This window comes from Aquarana catesbeiana, unplaced genomic scaffold (assembly GCF_042186555.1).
Source record: "Aquarana catesbeiana isolate 2022-GZ unplaced genomic scaffold, ASM4218655v1 unanchor237, whole genome shotgun sequence".
Classification (NCBI taxonomy): domain Eukaryota; kingdom Metazoa; phylum Chordata; class Amphibia; order Anura; family Ranidae; genus Aquarana; species Aquarana catesbeiana.
In genome coordinates this window covers 614000-630783 of record NW_027362665.1, presented here as the reverse complement: position 1 = coordinate 630783, position 16784 = coordinate 614000, and the positions used below count along the sequence as shown (strand labels likewise).

General features: G+C 46.1%; 2 protein-coding genes across 2 annotated transcripts in view; one reads left to right on the top strand and one right to left on the bottom strand.

Annotated features, from left to right (window-relative positions):
- The window catches only part of LOC141122060 (uncharacterized), a 396180-nt gene that overhangs the window by 307912 nt on the left and 71484 nt on the right, over positions 1 to 16784 (top strand). The gene's annotated exons all lie outside the window — the stretch shown is intronic.
- Positions 7299 to 16190, bottom strand: LOC141122026 (uncharacterized). The gene is made up of 2 exons (XM_073611823.1): positions 15480 to 16190; positions 7299 to 9783 (listed from the first exon to the last, which is right to left on the bottom strand). The coding sequence occupies exons 1-2, from the start codon at positions 15613 to 15615 to the stop codon at positions 8789 to 8791; spliced, it is 1131 nt and encodes a 376-aa protein (XP_073467924.1). The 5' UTR covers positions 15616 to 16190; the 3' UTR covers positions 7299 to 8788.

The window sequence follows — 16784 nt, the reverse complement described above, 5'->3', positions numbered from 1 at the left end:
TGGCCAAGAGGACCTAATTGAGGACTAAAGTGTACTTTACAATTGACCAATAGGAAAGTGATTGTTGGGGGCGGGGTGTTCAAACTGCTGTGTATAAAAGTGTGTTGTGTGCATTCAATAAAAGTGAGATTCCTGTTTGAACTTATATACAGCCTGCCTGGTGTTTGTTCTGAGCTATCACAACTGGATTCGAACGGCACATAGCTGTAGTTCGATTCCCGGAGCATCAGATGACCGAACCATCAGACGTTGCGATCTGCAATCTGATTCAATAGCCACAGAGGAGTATCAGGAGAGTGGAACCGAGCGAGCAGGGGCTCGTTACACTTACTTCTTCTCTTCATAGGAAGATGGGTACCTTTTCCACCCGAGATCTTCTGGGTACACCCAGACAACTCTGCTGACCAATACTTAAGCCATATCACTCTTCGCCTGTGTACTGGCAGAAGAGCGCGACATGATGTCTGATGGATGTAATCCTTAATGGCATTGTGCTGCAACAAAAAGGGCTTTAGGAAGTTCTGGAAGAACCGGGACTTCTTCTCTTCTGACGGTCTGTTTCCCTTATCCTTAAGGAATTGACAGACACCAATAGCTGTTATCACAGGCTGTGCAGCCGCACCGGCCATAGCGAATTAGGCTTTAAGCAAAGACTCCAGTCCTTTAACCGCTGGATCCTAAACACCTGAACATTGTCAACTGGACAAGTAAGACTTTATTCAGAGAAGAAACAGCAGTGTCTGCCTGCTGGCCTACTGCATTTCTTTAGTGAATGTTTCCTCCATAGGATAAATTTGAGGGAATCTCTTAGGAGGAGTAAAAATGCCTGTCTGGGTAATCCCAGTCAGCTTAAATAAGCTGTTCCAGCAACAGGTACATAGGAAAAGCATGAGCCCCTTGAGGAGGCCTCAGAGAACCCAGAGAGAAAAAGGGGGGCTGCCGCCGACTCTGTAAGAGGCAACTTGTAACTAGGGATGAGCTGAACACCCCCCAATTTGGTTCGCACCAGAACCTACGAACGGACCAAAAGTTTGTGCGAACTTTAGAACCCCGTTAAAGTCTATGGGACGTGAGCGTTCAAAATCAAAAGTGCTAATTTTAAAGGCTAATATGCAAGTTATTGTCCTAAAAAGGGTTTGGGGACCTGGGTCCTGCCCAGGGGACATGGATCAATGCAAAAAAAAGTTTTAAAAATGGCCATTTTTTCGGGAGCAGTGATTTTAATTATGCTTAAAGTAAAAAAAAAAAAAAGTGAAAAATTCCTTTAACTATCGTACCTGGGGGGTGTCTATAGTATGCCTGTAAAGTGGTGCGTGTCTCGTGCTTAGAACAGTCCCTGCACAAATGTTTTTTGAAAATGTGGGGTTTTTAGTGAAACAAGGATTGGTGATAAAGCATCAGTGGAGATGAGACAAGTTTTTCCCATATTAACTCTTACAGGAGAGAATTTTCCTTCCTAGGGGTAGATTTCATCTCCCTTCCTGTTGTCTGCTTCCGTTTGCAAGTAGGAGTCGTTTGTAAGCTGGATGTTTGAAAGTAGGGGCGTGCCCTATATACTCTTGGTGAGCAGGCCCTGCTGTGAAATATTAAATCAAGAATTGTAATTACATGCCATTGTTGAACAGTGGTAGAAAAATTGGGCCCTTGGTGGTGGTGGTGGTGCTGGTGCCACAACACTGTAAGTCCTCACAGTTACACTTGGTGGGCACTGGAACGCGCCCTGCTGTGAAATATTACATCAAGAATTGTAATTACATGTTCCTGTTGAACAAAGGCAGAAAAATTGGGCCTTAGGCACTGGTGCCACAACACTGCAACCCCTCACAGATGCTATAGTTGAAGCGCAGGAATGAGTCCTGCTGCAAAGTATTGCATCAAAAATTGTAATTATACGCCCCTGTTGAACAGGGGCTGAAAAATTGGGCCTTGGGCACTGGTGCTGGTGCCACAACACTGCAACCCCTCACAGATAATATAGTTGGAGCGCAGGAATGAGCCCTGCTGCAAAGTATTGCATCAAAAATTGTAATTACATGCCCCTGTTAAACAGAGGTAGAAATTTGGGCCTTAGCCACTGGTGGTGGTGCCCAGAAGCAAAAATGTTCTTACAAGCAATCAGCATGATCATTGAAAAGGAAGTGGATAGTCACTCTGCTTAACAGGATAGTCACTCAGCATCAGCATAGGCAGTCTTGAAGGGATCTGACATTTCAAAAAAATTTATTCGGTTACATCAGCATCAGGTGCTTGGTATCTGGTGGTGATCCAAGACTGATTCATTTTTATGATCGAGTCGGTGGACAGGCGCACCCTGTGATCGGTTACAAAGCCTTCAGCAGGACTGAATGTGCGTTCCGAAAGAACACTGGATGCAGGACAGGCCAGTAGCTCAATTGCATACTGTGCAAGCTCTGGCCAGTGATCAATCCTCAAGACCCAGTAACCCAGAGGATTTTTGGTGGGAAAGGTGTCCAAGTCAGATCTTGCCCCTAGGTAATCCTGCACCATGTAAAACAGACGCTGGCGATGGTTGCTGGAACCGATCATACCTTGGGGCTGCGGACTAAAAAATTGTCTGAACGCATCGGTCAGACGGCCACCTTCTCCACCGCTCCTTCTTTGACTTAACGAAGCCTCGGCAACACGTTGTCCAGGAACAGGAGTTTGTAACCTCCCAGTCTCTGAGAACGCATTGCACAGACCTTTCTGCAAGGCCTCCCGAAGATGTTTCATCCTCTGCTCCCTCTGCGATGGCAAGATAAGGTCTGCAACCTTACTCTTGTAATGTGGATCAAGGAGGGTTGCCAGCCAGTAACGATCCCTCTCCTTGATACCAGGAATACAAGGATCCTTCCGCAGGCTTTGCAGGATCAGGGAGGCCATGCAGCGTAGGTTTGCTGAGGCATTCGGTCCGGAGTCCTCTGGTTCACTAAGGACGACATGATCCGCAGCCACCTCCTCCCATCCACGTACAAGTCCATTGGTTTCTTGGGACTGTAAATGATCCCTTAAAGACTGATGCTGAGTGCCAGGCTCCACTTCCATGCTGAAACAAACCTCCTCCTCCTCTTCCTGTGTGATTGGCGGGCACGCAGGAACACTGTCTGGATAAAGGGGGCCTTGAGAGCTAAGGAAGTCCTCCTCTTCCTGCCTCTGTTCTGCCTCAAGTGCCCTGTCCATTATTCCACGCAGTGTGTGCTCCAATAGGTGGAAAAGGGGGACAGTGTCACTGATGCATGCACTGTCACTGCTCACCATCCTCGTGGCCTCTTCAAATGGTGACAGGACAGTGCATGCATCCCTGATCATGGCCCACTGGCGTAGGGAAAAAAAAACAAGCTCCCCTGACCTTGTCCTGTTGCCATAGTTGCACAGGTACTCATTGATGGCCCTCTGCTGCATGTGTAGCCGCTGCAGCATGGCCAAAGTTGAGTTCAACCTGGTGGGCATGTCACAGATTAGGTGGTTCTTGGGCAGATTAAATTCCTTTTGGAGGTCTGCCAGCCGAGCACTGGCATTATATGACCAGCAGAAATGCACACAGACTTTCCTAGCCTGCCTCAGGACATCCTGTAAGCCCGGGTACCTGCCCAAGAACCGCTGCACCACCAAGTTAAAGACATGAGCCAAACAGGGCACATAGGTCAGTTGTCCCTGTCGGAGGGCGGAGAGGAGGTTGGTGCCATTGTCGCAAACCACCATTCCTGGCTTAAGTTGGCATGGCGTCAACCACCTCTGAACCTGCCCCTGCAGAGCTGACATAATCTCTGCCCCAGTGTGGCTCCTGTCCCCCAAGCACACCAGCTCAAGCACCGCATGGCATCTTTTGGCCTGCGTACTTGCGTAGCTCCTTGAATGCCTACGGAGCACCGCTGGTTCCGAGGACAAAGCACAGGAAGAGGCCATGGAGGAAGAAGAAGAGGGGGGTGGAGAATCAGAGGGAGGGAGGTCAGAATCACCAGTAGTGGCATTTTAGAGGCGTGGTGGCGGAACAACCTCCAACACTACTGCACCTTGTCCTGCATCCTTCACAGCTGCCAGCAGAGTCACCCAATGCGCCGTGAAACTTAGGTAACGTCCCTGTCCATGCCTGCTGGACCATGAGTCAGCGGTAATATGCACCTTACCACTGACCGCCCTGTCCAGCGAGGCATGGACATTGCCCTCCACATGCCGGTAGGGAGCCGGAATCGCCTTCCTTGAAAAAAGTGGCGTTTGGGTACCTGCCACTGAGGAACCGCACATTCCACAAACTCACGGAAGGGGGCAGAGTCTACCAACTGAAAAGGCAGCAGTTGAAGTGCTAGCAATTTTGCCAAGCTAGCATTCAACCGCTGGGCATGTGGATGGCTGGGAGCGAACTTCTTTCGGCGGTGCAGCAGCTGGGGCAGGGAAATTTGCCTGGTACAATCTGACGTTGGTGTACCAAAAGCAGATTGCCCACAAGTACTTGGCTGTGACACACCTAATTCTACACCTTCATTCCTCTCAGTGCAGGTCTCAGAGAGGACTGAAGGTATAGTGGGGTTGGAGATCTCAGCTGATGAGGAGCAAGGAGAGGTCCTCTTTGTTCTTTGGTGTGGGTCTTTTAGATACGCTTGCCAACGAACTGCATGGCAGGTCAACATATGTCTGGTCAAGCATGTGGTACCCAAGCGGGAGATGTTTTGGCCACGCAAGATACACTTGAGACATATGTTGCGAATAGCAGCGGTGTGATCTGATGCACTCGTCTCAAAAAAGGCCCACACCAAAGAACTTTTTGAATAATGCGCAAAGACTGTAGCGCCCTGCACATGCGGAGCTTTGGGGTGTGATGCAGTCAGTGTGCTGCCCTTAGGTGATGTGCCTCCTCCTCCTCTCAGGCACCCACGTTGAGTCAGTGACCTCATCACCCCCTCCTTCCTCATCACTGGAGCAAACCTGGCAGTATGCTGCAGCAGGGGGAGCATGACTGTCAGATTGCTGTCCTTCTTGGGCACCCCCTCTGTCCGTGCTCATGTTACTGCCTTCATCTAGCTCAGTATCATCAGAGCCTTCCAAACGCTGGGCATCCTCCTTGAGCATGTACCCAACACTGTGGTCAAACAGTTCGAGGGACTCCTCAGGAGGACGTGGTGGGGCTAGGGAAGGAGTCACTGATGACATTGAGCCGAGGGAAGAGGCCGCTGCTTTGCCAGACAAAGTACCCTGAGCATGGGTGAGAGAGGATGAGGAGGATGAGGACAGCTTGGTCATCCAAGTCTTCCGCATGTTGCGGCTCAACATGGCCAGCTGCTGAAAAAAAGGCCAAGCGTGTCCCACGGCCACGTGCTGAAGAGGATGCACCGTCTCAACGACCAGCACTGTTGCCTCTAGACACAGAGCCTGCTTGCCCTCTTTTATTGGCTTGTGACTGTCTGCCTCTCCTTGCTGGCCTTCCAGACATACTAATGGCCTGTAGCTGCACTAAGCTGGGATATATAAATACTGATACTGCAGCTAGCAAAATCAACTGCCTGCCTGTAGTATGAGAACACCACCAACCTTCTACAGGTAGCTTTAGCTGAACACTGTGCAGAGCTCGCAAAAAACTAACTTGTAGCTTATTTAGCTGCCTGCGGTAGTGATAGGATCAGGAAAACACCACCAACATTCTACAGGTAGCTTTAGGTGAACACTGTGCAGAGCTTGCACTACACTAACTTGTAGCTTATTTAGCTGCCTGCGGTAGTGATAGGATCAGGAAAACACCACCAACCTTCTACAGGTAGCTTTAGCTGAACACTGTGCAGAGCTCGCAAAAAAATAACTTGTAGGTTTAGCTGAACACTGTGAGGAGGACGCACTACACTAACTTGTAGCTTTAGCTGAACACTGTGCAGAGGTCGCACTACACTAACTTGTAGTTTTCGCTGAACACTGTGAGGAGGACGCACTACACTAACTTGTAGCTTTAGCTGAACACTGTGCAGAGGTCTCACTACACCAACTTGTAGCTTTAGCTGAACACTGTGAGGAGGACGCACTACACTAACTTGTAGCTTTAGCTGAACACTGTGTAGAGGTCGCACTACACTAAGTTGTAGTCTTAGCTGAACACTGTGAGGAGGACGCACCACACTAACTTGTAGCTTTAGCTGAACACTGTGCACTACACTAACTTGTAGTTTTAGCTGAACACTGTGCAGAGGTCACACTAAACTAACTTGTAGCTTTAACTGAACACTGTGAGTAGGACGCACTACACTAATTGTAAATAGTCTAGCTGCCTGACTGTAATACTAATAGGATCAAAAGAACACCAGCAATTTTCTTCAGGTAGCTGTAAATACTGTAACAAGACAAGCCTGCCTGTCAGTAGGAAGATAACAGGAACAGATCTAGCTAAACTGAATACAGTGTATATATATATATATATATATATATATATATATATATATATACACACACACACACACAATACACTGTAAGTGCAGCTAACTCACTGACTGTCCTGCCTAATCTAGCTAACTCAAATGAAATTACACTGTCACTCTGTCTAAGCACGCCGGAACACACTACACAGGGCCGCCGTGCATGCGGCCTTATATAGTGTGGGGCGTGTTCTAAACACCCTGAGCCATAATTGGCCAAAGCCACCTTGGCTTTGGCCAATTACAGCTCCCTCTACCGACGGCGCTGTGATTGGCCAAGCATGCGGGTCACAGTGCATGCTTGGCCAATCATCAGCCAGCAATGCACTGCGATGCTGCAGTGAATTATGGGCCGTGACACGCCACACGAATTTGGCGCGAACGGCCCATATCGTTCGCAATTCGACGAACAATCGAACAGCCGATGTTTGAGTCGAACATGGGTTCGACTTGAACACGAAGCTCATCCCTAGTGTTTACACACACAGATCCTGGTTTTCCGTTTCCCCCGAGCAGTTGCATGCGCTCCCTAGTGGCCGTTTATGGTACCGGTGTACCATGACGCGATTTGCGCAGCCGAGCCATGTTGCTGCAGTATAAATGCGGCGGCTGATCGGCAAGTGGTTAAATAACTTTTATGATACACTAAAAATATATACCGGACCCTCAGTGTGCCGCCTACCTAATTAGTATGTCAAAAAAGATGAAACAATACTAATATATGGGGACTGAATAACCACAAAAACGTTAGAGTAAAAAAGACAGAATGAAAAAACAGGGAAAGGGAGAGGATGGGAGCTCACGGTATGAAGATTAAATGGCAAACTTGAAATAAAAACCTATAATAGCTCAACCAAGCCTGTGGTAGCACATATCTATGGAACTTCACTCACCATACAAACATGATTAGCAAAAAAAGATTTATTGGTGTCAAAGATAAGAAAGACATTAAAAAACATCATGCATACAATAGCATTAAAGCTATAAAAACAAAATGACATCTCTGGACAGGAGGTGCAATTTAACCCAAGTTGCAGGAGATGTAAAAATGCTGTAATACAGCTGGGATAATATCCCCAGGTCTAAGCGACCTCTGAAGAGTGACCCAAGTTTTGAACTGATATTGAAAAAGGGAGGATGGATAAAGTCAAAGCACAAAGTGGAAGCTATGAGATGATATGAATGGTTCTCCGATCTGCATTGGAAAAAGGTGGACAAGTAGATGATTGTATTGATCTGGAAGGTAGGTGTAAAGAAATAGGGGAGCGTTGCTGGGTAACAGTGGTCAGGAGGAGATGTACAAGTGGAATAGTAATGAATATGGGGGTCCAATAAAGTGATGTGTGGCTCACTAAAACCAGAAGAACATGGTCCTCCTTGGCCTCCCTCTCACTGTACCAATCAGAGTCCCTATGAGGACTCGCTCTCAAACCCCAAATGAAAGAGCAATGTGAAGAGGTAATCCTTTCCAGAAAGTAATAGTCCTTTCCAAAGAATGGTAAATGTATTTATACTGTACTTATCAGCTTGTCATCAAGTCCACAGGTCCAGGGTCCCGGGGGAAGGTCCTCCCTTGTCTGTGAAAACAGCAGTCTTGTAAAGTGTGTAGAACCATATATGGGTCAAAGGCATGTAGTCCAGAGATGGGCCGCGCTGGCCTGACCGCTTTCACCCATCTCTGTCATCTCCATCAGAGGCTGGTTCCCAATGCCGTCCATTGCACTTTTATCCTTCAGTGTCTACTTAACTCACAAGTGCATGAGTCCAATCTCAGATATTATAATCAAACCATGCCTGACAAATGAAAATAAAGGGCTCTACTAGCCAGAATTTACCTCAGTGATTTCCTATGACCATCAGCTCCATCTAGTGACCATAATGGGGTATTTTTCCTGAAATACCTCAATAAAAATAGCACAATACCACATTATGGCCACTAGATGGAGCCAAGGAAATCAGTGTATGAAATAAAATACATCCAATGTTCATCACAGCCGGGTGAATGCTGCTCACATTCATTCAACTAATATTTTTTTTAATAGACCTCTAAGTGTTTGTGAAATCTTACACCACAAAATGTACTCGGCCAATGAAAGGTAATGACTCCATTTTTATTTTTCTCCTGCTATGAATGGCCAACACAGTACAACACTTCATCCATGTCTTTGGTGATCTCTGATCTCCTTATGAACTGTTTCTTACATGATGAAGATCAGCCATGGAGTATATCTGAGGTGTATATCAGGGTGTGCTTCTTCCCCACATGAGAGCTGTGATGTCCAGCAACATTCATATAGAAGACATTTCCCACACTCAAGGCACTAATACACCTCGAGGGTTGTGTGGGATCCCTGATGTACAGGAAGACAGGACTTCAGTGAGGAACAATTCCCTCACTCAGGACAGGAATACGGCTTCTCCCCCGTGTGAGATCTCTGATGTCTGTCAAGATGGGACTTCTGTGAAAAACATTTCCCGCACTCAGGACAGAAATACGGCTTCTCCCCCGTGTGAGATCTCTGATGTGTGTAAAGATGGGACTTCACTGAAAAACATTTCCCACACTCAGGGCAGGAAAACGGCTTCTCCCCTGTGTGAGATCTCTGATGTGTGTAAAGATTGGACTTATCTGAAAAACATTTCCCGCACTCAGGACAGGAATACCGCTTCTCCGCCGTGTGAGATCTCTGATGCGAGTTAAGATGGGACTTCTGTAAAAAACATTTCCCGCACTCAGGACAGGTATACGGCTTCTCCCCTGTGTGAGATCTCTGATGTCTGTAAAGATGGGACTTCTGTGAAAAACATTTCCCGCACTCAGGACAGGAATACGGCTTCTCCCCCGTGTGAGATCTCTGATGTATAGAAAGAATGGACTTTTCTGAAAAACATTTCCCACACTCAGGACAGGAATACGGCTTCTCCCCCGTGTGAGATCTCTGATGTATAGAAAGACTGGACTTTTCTGAAAAACATTTCTTGCACTCAGGACAGGAATACGGCTTCTCTCCTGTGTGAGTTCTTTTATGCTTATTAAGCTTGGATTTAAAACGGAAACACTTCCCGCACTCAGGACAGGAATACAGCTTCTCCCCTGTGTGAGATCTTTTATGCCTATTAAGACCTAATTTAGAATGGAAACACTTCCCGCACTCAGTACAGGAAAGCCTCTTCTCTGTTGGAAGGACGGCACCGTCCCTCACAGTCTGAGGTTCCTCAGGATAAGAGGAATACGATGGTCCATCTACACTGTGTGGTGCCGGATGGACATTTGAGGTAGTCGGGTTTTCTCCTGGACTATACTGTGTGATGTCCTCATCTTCTACTTTACAGTCTGGAGACAAAGTGAGACAATCCTCTGAGGTTTTCCTCATCTCCCGTCCATCTACTAAAATAGAAATAAAAAGATTATTACTAGACATGAGCAGATTGGTTCCCCTAAACCAGGACTCCGCCCACATCAGGCAGCTTTGTCTCTGAGGATCTTAAAATTCCCCCCTCAAGGTAACTAAATGGGTCCTCTGTAGGGAGGCAACTAATGATTATTTTCAGAATTGATTAGTTGGCCGATTATTGTTTTGATTAATCAAATAAAATCTCAAAAAAAGTTTGGTGTATAATTTTGTAAATATTCTTGAATATCTATATACAGCGGTAAATAGAAATATCCAGATATATAGTTGGATATTTAATCCACTCTGAGAATAACAGACAGATAGATGTATTATTAGAGGGAGAATCTGCTACATATCAGAATCAGAGATCAACATTATTAAAATGTAAAAAAGATGTAAAACGCTGTTTTGCAGATGATCAGACAGGAGTGTAATATAATATGATGGATGACAGACTCCCTTGTCATAGACAGGTAGGTGGGTACAAGCTCCCTGCACCTGATGTCACTTATGCTGGCCGAACACAAACTCATTTTTCTTTCAAAAGAACATTCATCCAATTTTCTAACTATTAGTGGGTCAAATCGGCGTTCATTTTCCACCACAGAGACAAATTCAAAGGAGCAGAACAGAAAAGTTTTCTCCATCGAACAAATTTTCAAATAGTGTATGTGGTTTGTGGTCAGAAGTTACATTCATTTTATAATTGAATGTTAAAAGCAAGTGGAATTTTCTTTTACAAAAGGTTTTATTGAACATATAGACCATTAATAGTACATAGAGAGAAACACATAAATGAACATAGCACGAATACATGTTTACATAGTCTTAATACAAAGAGAAGGGAGATGCTTGACATGACCATGCTTCAATAAACAAAACACTGAAAAAAAGCAAAATATGTTCATGAACAATTGTCAGCTTGTACCTTGTCTCCGTCAGGGATAAACCTGCGGGTTGAAGGGTAAAGAAAAAATAGCAGAAAATGTAAGTCGAGAAAGGGGGTAGAAAAGAACTGAACTAGTTATTTAGAAAAAGAAAAAGAGGGGAGAAACAGTGGGAAAAAGGTGGGGGGAGGGGGAAGATGGGGGGGAAGTCCGCGGGGTGGGGGCCTGAGAATTCGCTACAGAGTGAGTAGTGCCGAATCAAATCTGGAGGGGGCATAGCTTACCCATGGTTGCCATGTCCGAAGAAATTTGTCGTGTGTGTCTGATAATACTGCTGTCAGTTTTTCATTAACCATGATGTCGTTGATGCGTTTTTTAACCGCCTCAAAACTAAGGGCAGGGGTTTTCCATGTGCTTTTGCAATAGTTAATTTAGTTGCAGTAAACATATGAGATGACAACTGACGTTCTGGTCGCAACAGTTCAATGATTGGTTTCTCCAAAAGGGCCTCATAGGGATCCCTCTTTATATTAGTGTTAAGGAGATTTCAGAGAAGTGCATAAACTCTGACCCACAGTCTGCATACCTTAGGACACTTCCACCAAATGTGTGCCATCGTGCCTTCTTGTGAACACCCACGGAAACATAAAGGGGAATATGATGGGATGAAACTCGCTAATCTGGCTGGAGTATAGTACCATCTGTAAAGAGCTTTGTAAGCATTTTCCAAGAAGAGAACATTCTTGGAACACTTGGATATTGAAATCGTCATGGCCTGCCAATCTTCTGGGTCTAACTTTTTACCCAATTCTGCCTCCCAATGGAGATGATATGCTTTTACAGGGGGTTTTGTGGAACCAATAATGGCAGCGTAAATTAAAGAAATCAAACCTGGGGACTGGGGTTGTGATCTGCAAAGATGTTCAAAGGGAGTTAATGTATAAGGAGTGGCTTGAGATTTTATAAGGGTTAGTAGGAAATGTCGTATTTGCATGTATCTAAAATGTTCCCTGAGGGGGATGTCATGTGAGGAGGTGGAATAGAGGCTAAGGGTATCGGATGAGCGTCTACCATATTCATGGTGGCCCATAACGGCATCTGAGTTTTCTCATGGAGATGGGATAATGGAGCTATGGCTGCCGCTGTGTAATAAGCTTGTAGGTTGGGTACTGATAGCCCTCCATTAATCTTAGGAGCAAAAAGTACCTGTTTCTTAATCCTAGGTTTCTTAAAGCCCCAAATGAACTGCATGATTTTGCGTTGGTGGATGCGGAGGATATGGGGGGGGACCTGGACCGGCAGAACCCTGAAATAGTAAAGTAGTTTTGGGAGATAGGACATGAGAATGGTAACAATCCTACCAAATCAGGACAACGGGAGAGCGGACCACGAGGAGAGCATATCAGTGAGTTTTCTAAATAATGGGGGAAAATTAGCTTGAAATAAACCTGAATACTTTGGGGTAAGGCGGATACCGAGATATGGTAATGAGTCTAGCCATTGGAATGAAAAATGTGACTGTAGGGTTTCTAGCTCAGATAGTGAGAGATTTATCGACATTGCATTGGATTTAGAGGGGTTAACAGAAAGGCCCGAAAAGGTGGCAAAGGTATCCAGAAGAGATAACAGATTAAGAAGGGCGATTCTCGGTTTAGTAATAGTCAATAAGATGTCATCCGCGAACATGGACAATTTATGCGAGGTGCCTGCTACGTCCACGCCGGTTATATCTGGAAGGGATCTAATGGCTTCTGCCAGGGGTTCTAGTGCTAAAATGAATAACAGTGGAGAAAGTGGACATCCCTGGCGAGTACCCCTTCTAATTGGAAAGGTATATGATTCAAACCCATAGTACTTCACTTTGGCTTGAGGGGAATTATAGATGGCTGAGACCCAGCCCATGAAAGAGGTGCCAAAGCCAAAGTGTTTTAGTGTTCGTATCAAGTATGGCCAGGACAGTGTATCGAAAGCTTTGTTGATGTCTAATGACAAAAACATAGTTTCTAGGGATCTGCTATGAACAATGTGTTGTATTTGAAGAAGGCTTCTTATTGCGTCACCTGCCTGTCTCCGTGGGACGAATCCCACTTGCTATTTTTTTATTAGGCGTGGAAGAAAGGAATTGAGGCGAGTGACCAGGATCTTTGTTAAAATTTTCATATCGATATTAATTAGGGATATTGACCGGAAGTTGGCCCAAGATGAATGGTCCTTATCTGGTTTAGGTATCATGACAATATTGGCAGTCAATTGATTGGGTGTAAAGGGACAACCTTCCTTGACTGAATTATACATCCTAGACAGATTCGGAGCAATGACATCTGCCATTTTCCTATAATAAAGTGCCGTGAAGCCATCTGGGCCAGGTCTCTTGCCCACCTTCAGCTCCTTGATGCATTGGAGGACTTCTGAGACCTGTATATCTCGGTCCATCAGGGATGTATGGGTTTCAGAAAAGGAAGGTAATGATAGGTTTGCAAGAAAGGTATCTAGGCCTTGGGTTGAAAGATTATCCGGCTCTGAATAAAGTTTAGTGAGGCGATGCCTGAATTCCTCCAGAACTCGCTGGGGATTACCGGTTAGGGAGTTGTGGCGCGTGCGAAGAGTAATAGGAGTAAATTTCGGGGTGAAGGTGCGTAATCTATTAGCTAGCATTGCATTAGGTTTATTTGCTTTTATGTACCATTTCTGTCGGGCCCAACGTAGGGTCCATTCTGCTTCATCAGATAGGCACAGGTCTAATTCTGTGCGGACCTTATCTAAAAGTTTGCGATTAGTGAAAGTGGGTGTTTGAAGACCTTGGTCGCAGCCTCTAATTTTAATTTGAGATCATGTCGAGCCTTTGCTCTCTCTTTTTGGCGTCTAGATGCTATTCGGATAAAGTGACCTCTGAGAACAGCTTTATATGCTTCCCAAAGTGTAACTGGAGATGATACTGATCCTGTATTAATTTTAAAGTATTCAACTGAAGCGCCGTGAATGTCGGCAAGAATCTCTCTGTAGGATAGAAGAGAGTCATTCATCACCCATGGGGAAAGTTGTGGTTTGCTCAAAAGGGAATGACAGACCGTTAGGATGGGGTCATGATCTGACCAAGGGGCGGTAAGAATAGAAATTGATTCTACTAAGGGAAGGTGTTTACGAAGGACAAACATATGGTCAATCCTAGAATGAGAATGGTGAGGATGGGAATAGTGGGTATAATCCCTACTCAGGGGATGGAATTCCCGCCAAATATCTATCAGATCACAGTTTTGTAGGGACTGTGAAAATGATTTGGCGGCCGCGGAAGGAGGTTTATGATCCGATGGGTATTTATCAAGAGAGGGATTTAAAGTTACATTAGAGTCCCCCGCCAACAGGAGGGTTCCTCTTTGGTGGGATCGTAACAGGGAGCAGACGTGGGAAAGAAAGGGCCCTGGGTTTGTATTTGGGGCATAATAGGACATGATTGTTACTTCATTATCTTGAACAGTGCCTTGCAAAATTAAATATCTGCCATTTGGGTCTGCTATCTGCTTACTGCAAATAAATGGAACCGTTTTACTTATGGCAATCAGGACACCTCTGTGTTTAGTAGATGCATTGGCCAGAAATACCTGTGGGTAATGTGCCGCAAAATATTTGGGGCAAGAGGTAATAGAAAAATGGGTTTCTTGCAAACAAGCGATATCTATTTTTTGTTGTTTTAGATATTTGAAAATCTTGACCCTTTTCTGAGGGGAGTTCATACCCTGAACATTCAGGGAGAGCCAGTTAAGAGTCATGGGAACAGAGGGGTTTTCCTATATAAATTTCCAGTCAGACACCCCGCGGACCAGGGGGGGAGGGGAAAGAAGGGACAAGAAAAGAGCAAGAGAGAATGAGTGAGGCATGTAAGGTAGATGTAGTGAGGAAATCTCTAAGTTGAGTGAGCAACAATACCTTAATTGCTTTAGTTTGTGGGCTGAAAGACCCACATTCGAGTAAGACGTTGGCCGAGACAGCCGTCTCAGCCAAGTGCTGACTCATCAGGGGTAGCATTGGTCCGACGGGACCACCGACCTATCGCATATTAACAGTAACTTATAAATGCATGTTGAGCGCAGAAACTAAGAACATTTGAAATCAGGATTAGTAAAACTGAATTAAACAACAGAACTAAACAAATATTGATGTAACATTAAAAGGTATGAAGGTGCAACCAAACTTATTCCCCGAAGGCCCGGACATGGAAGCCCGAAGGCCCCCCGTCCCCGGGCCGCCAAGGGAACTGACCCAACCCCGCCACGCCTCCCCACACCCCCCAAACAGAGGCGGCGGAGCGAGGTGCGGAAACAACTGCCCGCGCCACATTGGAACACCAATAGAGGCCATTCCTGCAGCAGCGGCTTCACCCTCCCCCCACCACGTCGAACCCTAGAAGAAACAGAGATGTTAAAGTCATATTACTGTATTGAGTAGAAAAAATTTTAGTGAAAACTCACAAAAAAGGAAAAAATAAAAGAACAAATCTTTCTCTAAACGTGGATTATCTTCTGCCTGGAAAAGAGGTATAGTGTGTCCACACGCCAAACCTCAATATTGCTTCTTGCACTCCACACCGCCATCTCACTAATGGGGCGGACCGTAGTGGTGTGTCAGTTCAAAATTCCAAAGCATAGGATTAAGCTGAGTGTACTGGGGACCAGTGGCACATTACCCAGCACTCCCCAAAGTTCCAGGTGTAAGACCAGAAAATAAATCAGAAGGGACGACCGTGGCCCGGGGTCGGGCAGCAGAAGGGGGTTAGATGTCATCAAAAAACAAATAAAATAAAGTACCTTCATCCATTGTTAGATTTATGGAATCTCTGGGACTGTAGATCTCGTAAGGCTTGGGATCCGGGTTGCGAACACTGGGAATTTTGACGAGGAGGCCTGGAGGGTCCTGGTCTGGAGGAGGAGGAGGACGCCGCATCCGTCTGGGAGGAAGGGAGGTCCAGCTGCAGGTCTTGAAAGTGACGCCTCAGATCCGCTGGGGAAGTAGCCTGAAATTGACGGCCCGAATGAGAGAAGGATAGTTTGAAGGGGAATCCCCATCTGTATTTGATCCCCTGGGTTTGCAGGATTTGCAGATATGGTTTGAGGCCCCGCCGTCTGGCAATTGTGACCGGTGAGAGATCAGCAAACAGCTGAAGAGAATTTCCCTGAAATGAGAGAGTTTGTTGTTCTCTTGCTGCCTGCAAAAGCTTCTCCTTGGTATGATAATAGTGAAACTTTATGATAACGTCTCTCGGGGGGCCATCCGTGGGTTTAGGGGCCAGGGATCTATGTATGCGATCAAACTCAAGCCTGTCCACAGGGATCTCCGGGGCCAATTCTTGAAAGAAAGCAGTCGCTGTGCCCTGCAGGTTGATCACCGCTTCTGGGATACCGCGGATGCGTAAGTTATCCCTGCGGGCCCTATTTTCTGCATCCTCCAACTTGTCTCTCAGTGACTCTAGCTCTGCTGTTAGCTTATCTACTTCCTCTTCATGACCCTCCAACACTGTTGTGGCCAGATCCATACGCTGTTCTAATTGATTAGCGCGGTGGCCCCGCACTAAATCTGAGGAAAGCTTGCGAGATGCCACAGTGATTTCATCCCTGACTATACTGCGGAATTTTGCCAGGAGATTGCCAGGGTCCAGGGGGAGAGGGCTTACCAGATCTGTGGGGAATTGCTGTAAGCTGTCTGTTGGAGACTCTGGATTCTCATCTGAGAGGTGTGCAGCGTCCTCAGGCTCCGGAGGTTTAGGCGCCATATTAGATTTACCCTTGCCAGGAACTGAGGAGGGTTTATGAGGCTGCCGAGCTTTAGGCTTCTGCTTTCCGGACCGGAGCATTACCGGCAGGATCCAGAGATGTTCCGGAGTCCGCGACGGTAAGTATGCTGCGTCCTCGCTCGCTCTGCACCTTATCTGGCCGGATTAATGGTCTCGTCGGCGCGGAGCGGAAGCTTCAAGCGGCCATTTCCTACGCTCGCGCGCATGCGCAGCAAGTGGAATTTTCAAGCTACACTCGTCCATTCATCGAATGTACAAATAATTTTCATACAAATATTTGTGCGAATATTCTCGTCCAAAAATCGATCCGTGTATGGCCAGC